Source organism: Culex quinquefasciatus, chromosome 1 (genome assembly GCF_015732765.1).
Source record: "Culex quinquefasciatus strain JHB chromosome 1, VPISU_Cqui_1.0_pri_paternal, whole genome shotgun sequence".
Classification (NCBI taxonomy): Eukaryota; Metazoa; Arthropoda; class Insecta; order Diptera; family Culicidae; genus Culex; species Culex quinquefasciatus.
In genome coordinates, this window is record NC_051861.1 from 117,471,633 (window position 1) to 117,479,364 (window position 7,732).

General features: G+C 35.7%; 1 protein-coding gene across 1 annotated transcript; it reads left to right on the forward strand.

Annotated features, from left to right (window-relative positions):
- Positions 1-5,957: 5,957 nt before the first annotated feature.
- LOC6048183 (40S ribosomal protein S13) lies at positions 5,958-6,993 on the forward strand. The gene is made up of 2 exons (XM_001865100.2): positions 5,958-6,292; positions 6,544-6,993. Exons 1-2 carry the CDS (start codon positions 6,083-6,085, stop codon positions 6,787-6,789), a joined length of 456 nt encoding a protein of 151 aa, XP_001865135.1. The 5' UTR covers positions 5,958-6,082; the 3' UTR covers positions 6,790-6,993.
- Positions 6,994-7,732: the final 739 nt, after the last annotated feature.

Consider the following 7,732-nt stretch of genomic DNA (forward strand, 5'->3'; position numbering starts at 1 on the left):
GAAAGGGATTTTTGGGCTTTTTTACTGTGCGCGCGCGACAACTGTCAGCTGTCACTGTGTCAGAAAAATGGGGGTTGTCAGCGTTGAGTCCGACAAAGGCTTGGTGAAGCAGGGGTGGGATGGGGGGTTGTCGGAGTTGAATTTATTTATAAGAAAATTAATTTAAACTCCACAAAATATCTGGATTTTTTTTTTTGAAAAGAACCAATAAACCAAATTTTCAGTTTTTGCTTTTTGGGTGTTTTTCAATACCCCTGATTTGGTTTATTGGACCTTTTCAAAAAAAACTCCAGATATGTTTTATGTTTTAATTTTTTTAAATAATGTTTCAATAGGATCATAAAGCCCTATGTATACTTCGATGTACAACCACTGACGAACTGACGTGCCACCCAGAATCCAAACTTGACCGCACTTTCCTATCTTCCTTCTCACTCACCCTCAGCGATCAGCGATTGTCAAACAGACGATTTGACAGATGCGCAGCTGCACTTGCTGAGAAACTTTCAGGAACAACAAATGAAAATGGGGGAAAACATATTGAAGCCCGAAAACTTTTGCAAATTCTGAACAAAACGATGAATATTTTGCTAATCTTGCATTATTTAAGGTGAAATGAGGCAAGAAATTTCGTTAAACTTCCAAATTAATTCCAAATCTTTTAGACTTTTCGCAACATTTCCATTCCAACTCTTATCCGCCATTTACACATGTTGTTCCAGAATTCTTCACAGCAAGAAAACAGCTGATGTGACAAAACGTCAAACTCGAATTCTGACAATCGCCGAAGAAGAGAACAGTAGCAAGAAAAAGAAGCAGTGTGCGGTCAAAAATGATCGACCAATTTGTTCCTGGTGGCACGTCAGTTCATCAGTGGTACAACGATTCAAAACACGCTTAAAAGCCATTTCTTTCAAGAAATACCGAGAGGTCTATTTTTCAAAATTGATTTAAAAATCCATTTTAAACTCTTTGTTGTTGTACAAGGAGTCATTATACTTAGAAAAATAAGCTTTATCGCTGTAAACAATAATCAAACACAAGCGCAGCCGGTCCGAAGAAAGCATCCTGGAAGAACTTGTGGTAAGATTAGGCCACAAGTCCTTTCTTGTCAATATTAATGATTACAGTACATCCGAGTTACCCCGAAAATGTATATCAAAAATTAAAGCGGCCAGGCCTACTGCGTTGCATTAACCGCAGAGACAGATTCTGTGAACGGATCACATTTCAGCAGCAAAGGCATACGACGCCGCAAGTTGGTACTGATCACTACACGATGAATTTCGTTTGTGTAGTCGTCACCCCCATGAAGAGCATCTTGCCAACGAGAAATTGAAATCAGGATTTTGATATTCCACTGACACTACCTCAACCGCTACCACAATTAAAATTGTACAGGAACTCCGGTATAAACAATTAAATCGAACGTTTTAAAAAATTCAAATTCCAAAAATATGAAGGCGGAAAAAAATACGTCCGTTCACGCTCCCAGATTACTTCGATCTCGCTTTATCGCTGTAAACAATAATATCAGCAAACTAAGCATAATTTAAGAACCCAATTATCTTTTACAAAATAGCAGTTTTGTCCTGGAATAAGGTCCCAAGCCCTATGCACAACGGGAAAAACACGGTTAAAAACCACTTCTGATTACGTTTTTTTCATTGTAATGCAAACAAATAGATTGGCTAGACAACATTTTTTCGATGGATCTACGTCGTAGGATCTACTATGGTCCCATTGGAAAGAGCTGTCAAGTGGGACCTTTTCTGTCAAGAAGGATCCTTCAGCTGCAAGGTTAATTTTTCGAAATTGATTTAAAAATCCATTTTCAACTCTTTGTGGTCGTACAAAGGGTCATTTTACGCAGAAAAATAAGCATTATCGAACAATAATATCAGCAATCTAAGCTACATTTTAGGAGCCAAAAGTTTTTTTTTTTTCAATAAAGAAAATATCATATTGGTTTCTAATGTTATTTTCATGCCTCAACAAACATTGAAATCCATAGTCTCAACATTTGAATGGGAAAAGTGTTTTAAAATGCATTTTACACTCGTCCACTTCTAGGTCCACTTAGTTTTGCAAATTTGGTGATTTTTAATTTATTTAACTTTTTGTCTCTAAAACTTGATTTGCAAAAAAAACACATTTTTTTATAAGTTTTAGAGGACATCAAATGCCAACTTTCCAGAAATTTCAAATCAAATTTGCAATCAAAAAGTACTTTAGTGAAATTTTGATAAAGTGCACCGTTTTGAAGTTAAAACCATTTTAGGTGACTTTTTTTAAATTAGTCCACATGTTTGTCAACCTTTGAAAAAAAAAAATTGAAAAGCTGAGAAAATTCTCTATTTTTTGCTTTTTTGAACTTTGTTGATACGACCATTAGTTGCTGAGATATTGCCATGCAAAAGTTTAAAAACAGGAAAATTGATGTTTTTCCTTGTGTTTTCCAAGTCCCACCCAAACAACCCACCATTTTCTAATGTCGATATCTCAGCAACTAATGGTCCGATCTTCAATGTTAAAATATGAAACATTCGTGGAATTTTTCGATCTTTTCGAAAAAAATATGTTCAAAATTTTTAAACCAGGACTAACATTTTAAATGGGCGTAATATTGAATGTTTGGCCTTCAAATACCATAAACTAGTTAAATTTTGCTGAAAATGCATTTTTTTTCTATTTATTTAATTGCACGTCTTTTTCCATTGTTTTTTTTTTGCCTCCTGATTTTTCGGACTGATTTTGAAGATAGGGGAAGCAACGGCCTTAAAAAATATGTTTGTTTAATAGTTTAATAATTATTAAAATTATTTTTAAAGTTTTTTTCTTTTTAATTATCTTTTTAATTTTTTTGTTAAGGCAGCTGCAAAAAAAATAAAATTATTTCCTTCTACAAAAAATTTAAACACTGTCCAAAAAAATAAATTACGAGCCATAGTTTTATCATTTCTATGAAAAAGCTGTATTTCAAAATGCATTATGCATTATTTTTTTTTATTTTAGTATTGACTACGAGATTTACTATTAAATTATTGGTGTTTCATAAAAATTCAAAATACTTTTTTAAAATTTTATGTTACAAAGTAAGCTTTTTAACAGGAAAACATATCAATAAAAAAACCTGTTTCAAAAAACAGCTTTACGAACAGCAGAACAAATGAGAAGCAGCAATTTCTTGGGGCTTTTCTTCACCTTTTCAGACTTGCTCTCACCGCATACTGCTAATACCTACTACTGAATGCAAATAAAAAAGAGCAAACGTTTTTATGCGATAAAAAGTACATAAATCTCGACATAAATAAGCATAATGCAATGTTTTCTGAATAGTTAAAAATCGATTTGAAATTATTTTTTTCAGTTAGGAAATTTGAATTGTAACGAATTGTTTTTGTCTCCTGATTTTTTGGGGAAATTTTGAAAGTTGGGTTGAGAAAAACATGAAACCAAATTTGCATTGATCTTGTTTAAAAAAAAAACGGTGTGTGAAGAAGAATTTTTGAATTCTCTTTAATTTTGTCAATTGCCTTCCCGCATAGTCAACAACCATATAGTCACCATTTGTCGAATGATTTTTCCTAAATGATCTTAATAATACACCAAATAGGGTGCAACCGTACATTTTCCATTCCCCAAACAATCCTACAATTTATTAAATAGGTCGTTAGGTAATGTTACAATACATTTTTACAAGGGTTTTTTTTTCGTGGATCATAGTCATACCCTACCCCAAACTGTTCAATTATTATTTTATGTGAACCGTACCACAAATTAATAAAATATGATTTTAAATGGTGCTGCTTTACCGACACTTACCGACACCATTTGAAAAGGGAGGAGCCGAGGGAGGAGCCAAAAAAATAAACTTTACAAATGTTCTGGGAACTATGGATTTAACGGGAATGATAAGTATATGATTATTAATGGTGAGCGTTTTTTTTTTTTTTTGTAATGTCCGGGATTTGTTACCGCTTGATGATGATGTCTCCTGTTGATTCTTCCGTGGTGCTGCCGCCTTATCTAATTGAGCTATCTCAGTTACATTACGTTTGGCGGTTTAAAATGCATTTTATTATGAAATGTGGCCTCAAAATTTATCATAAATATATCGTAACATGTATGGTAGAACCATACAAATAAATTATAGACCAATCACATGGCGAACAGTTATCGTTCTGATAATGGTCAATCAATTGATTAAATTATTTGGACTTATAAAAATTATCACGAAAATAAATTAGCTTTACATACAAACTATATGGCAAACAGGTATATCGTTCCATGAATTGTTGAACAATGGTTTGAATTGTTGGGACTTAGGAAAATTTTCGCTGAATTCAGGTATATCGTTCCATGAATTGTTGAACAATGGTTTGAATTGTTGGGACTTAGGAAAATTTTCGCTGAATTCAGGTATATCGTTCCATGAATTGTTGAACAATGGTTTGAATTGTTGAGACTTAGGAAAATTTTCGCTGAATTCAGGTGTATCGTTCCGTGAATTGTTAAAGTATTATTTGAATTATTCGGACTTAGGATTTTTTTTTGCTGTAGTTCAATTGGCTCAATCATACAATACCTGTTTCAAATAATCCTAAGCGTTTGGCGAACAGTTATATCGTTCCATGAATTGTTGTACAATTGTTTGGATTATTGGGACTTAAGAGTTTTTCGCTGAGCTTCAAGTTGGAAATACTACGTCGGCTATGGTACTCTTATGTTTTAACAATAGCTGTTCCGAAAAATCCTTACCATATGGCGAAAAGTTATATTTCTCCATGAATTGTTGAACAATTGTTTGAATCATCGGGACTTAAGAAAATTTTCGCTAAGATTCATTTTTGGCTCAATCATACAAAAACTGTTTGAAATAATGCCAAACATATGAGGAATAATTATATCGTACCATTAATTGTTGTGCAATTGTTTCAATTATTAGGACTTAGGAAATTTAGGAAATTTTCCGCTTAAGTTTCTTTGACTAAATCATACCGAGTATCATAACTTTTATCATATCGGCTACAGTACTATTATGTTCTAGCAAAAGCTGTTTCGAACCATCCTAATCGTATGACGAATAGATACCGTTCATTAAATTGTAGGAAAAAAAAATCAACCATTCGAATATGTCAAGATAAGTGTAACAATTCGGGAAATAGTACCATTTTAATTTTGTTATATGGTCGTGACATTATATCAACAATATCACAAATGGTAACCATACCAGAAATAATTTTCTTATGATTTCGACAGTTTCACCTTTGGTATTTGATTATGCGGGTTATTATTATTTTTTAATTCTTATTTTTTGTTTATAATTGGGTCCTAAAATGAAGCTTAGATTGCTGATATTATTGTTCACAGCGATAAAGCTAATTTTTCTGAGTACAATGACCCTTTGTACGACCATAAAGAGCTTAAAATGGTTTTTTAAATCAATTTTGAAAAATTAACCTCGTGGTCCTTCTTGACAGAAAAGCTCCTACTTGACAGGTCGTTCCAAGGGGACCATAGTTGATCCATCGAAAAAATGTTGTCTTGTCAAAAAAAAAAATTTGCATTAAAATGAAAAAGAGTGATCAGAAATGGTTTTAAATCGTGTTTTTTACCGTTGTACATAAAAATTGGTATAGGGCTTTAGTACCCAATTGATTTCTTATTTATCACTAATTATTTTTAAAAATTTAAAATATGTTGGGGTTTTTTTCGAATAATTCGTGTATGATTTCGATGTTTACAGAACTAAATATTCTAAAAGCATTCTAACAGAAATGTTCCAAAATTCTATATGTTTCGTAACTTCAAATTCAGTTTTTAACTTTTTTGCAATATTTATATCAATTTCGTTAAAACAATTTTTCATCCCACCCCTGAACTCCGACAACGTTTGACAGCTACTTTCCTTATGCCTTCCGCCTTTATGTCAACCCCGGGTGCACCCACCACCTTGACAGCTCGTTCGCTCTTTTTCCCGTGAAACGTCAACACGTTAGCACGCGTTTTGCTCGCGTTTCCAAAGAGGATCTCTTTTGTCGGAAGTGTCCACCGTGTGTAAACCAATCCGCCTGCCACCATGGGTCGTATGCACGCTCCCGGAAAGGGTATCTCCCAGTCGGCGCTGCCGTACCGCCGCTCCGTCCCGTCCTGGCTGAAGCTGAACGCCGACGACGTCAAGGAGCAGATCAAGAAGCTCGGCAAGAAGGGCATGACCCCGTCCCAGATCGGCATCATCCTGCGGGACTCGCACGGCGTCGCCCAGGTCCGCTTCGTCAACGGCAACAAGGTGGGTTTTGCGAGTGGTTTTTGAACGAGATTTTGATCTGAAAATGGTGTACGAAAAGTTTTGAAAACAAGTCCCCGAACAAAGTGAGGTTAGGAAGTTCCTCCATTTTTGCTTCCCCCACAAGAAAGTTTCCGGCGTTTGCCGGCAGAGGCGCTGCGATCTCCGCTCGTTTGTTGATGTTGATGAGATTTGTTTACGAGACTGACTAAAAGACTAAAAGACGAAACTAATTCAACTCAATCTCTTTCCAGGTTCTCCGCATCATGAAGGCGGTCGGCCTGAAGCCGGACATCCCCGAGGATCTGTACTTCCTGATCAAGAAGGCCGTCTCGATCCGCAAGCATCTGGAGCGCAACCGCAAGGACATCGACAGCAAGTTCCGGCTGATTCTGATCGAGTCGCGCATCCACCGGCTTGCCCGCTACTACAAAATCAAGGCCGTGCTGCCGCCCAACTGGAAGTACGAGTCCAGCACCGCCTCGGCCCTGGTCGCCTAAGGAGGGAGGAAGTTGCCGCTTTTACGTTAGAGTTTAATCTGTGAACCAACAATTTCCACACAACAAAACACAGCTGGAAGATCGATGTGGGAGGAGAGAAAAAAAAACACAAAACCAATCTGTGAAGGGAGTTCAGCGCACTTTGCCATGTTTTCGTCGAATCAAAGAGGAATTCAATAAATGGTGAAACGTTGACAAAAACAAGCGGAGCTGGTTCATTTAACTCGAAAGAAATACGCAACTTCGTCATAAGACGTTATTCATCGTGCTCTTTATCGTGATTACACCGATTACACACAAACTGGTTCAAGCTTTTCCATGGGTCCTTAAGAGCGAGTTTTTCACCAATGTGTAACAGGTCGTATCGAGGTGCTCCGATTTAGATGAAACTTTCAGCGTTTGTTTGTCTATACATGAGATGAACTAATGCCAAATATGAGCCCTCTACGACAAAGGGAAGTGGGGTAAAACGGGCTTTAAAGTTTGAGAGCAAAAAAACCTAAAAATTTAAAATTGCTCGCGTTTCCGTAAAACTTCTTCAATTCCAACTCTCTTAGATGCATTCGAAAGGTCTTTTGAAGCACTTCAAAATGTGCTATAGACATCCAGGATTGGTTTGACTTTTTCTCATAACTTTTGCAAATTACTGTTAAAAATGGATTTTTTTTAAACCCTTAATAACTTTTGGCAACAGCCTCCAACACCCATACTCCCATAGGTCAAAATTTAGGGAATTTCATGGACTATAAGCCAACGGTATTAACTTTTTGGCCAATCGCAGTTTTTCTCATAGTTTTACGATTTTACTAGAACAAACATTTTACAACGTTAGTTTTTGCCCTGTAGGCCAAGAAGACGGCACTTGTTGGTCTCAATTTTGTCATATTCGGAATCCTCAGAAAATTTTACATTAGATTGAGGTTTTAGAATTTTGAATTTGATT

Bases quoted from the DNA above. Each gene is read 5' to 3' on its own strand.
- LOC6048183 (XM_001865100.2), top strand. From the start codon at position 6,083: ATGGGTCGTATGCACGCTCCCGGAAAGGGTATCTCCCAGTCGGCGCTG. The intron at 6,293-6,543 runs GTGGGTTTTGCG...ATCTCTTTCCAG, and splicing joins GCTTCGTCAACGGCAACAAG to GTTCTCCGCATCATGAAGGC.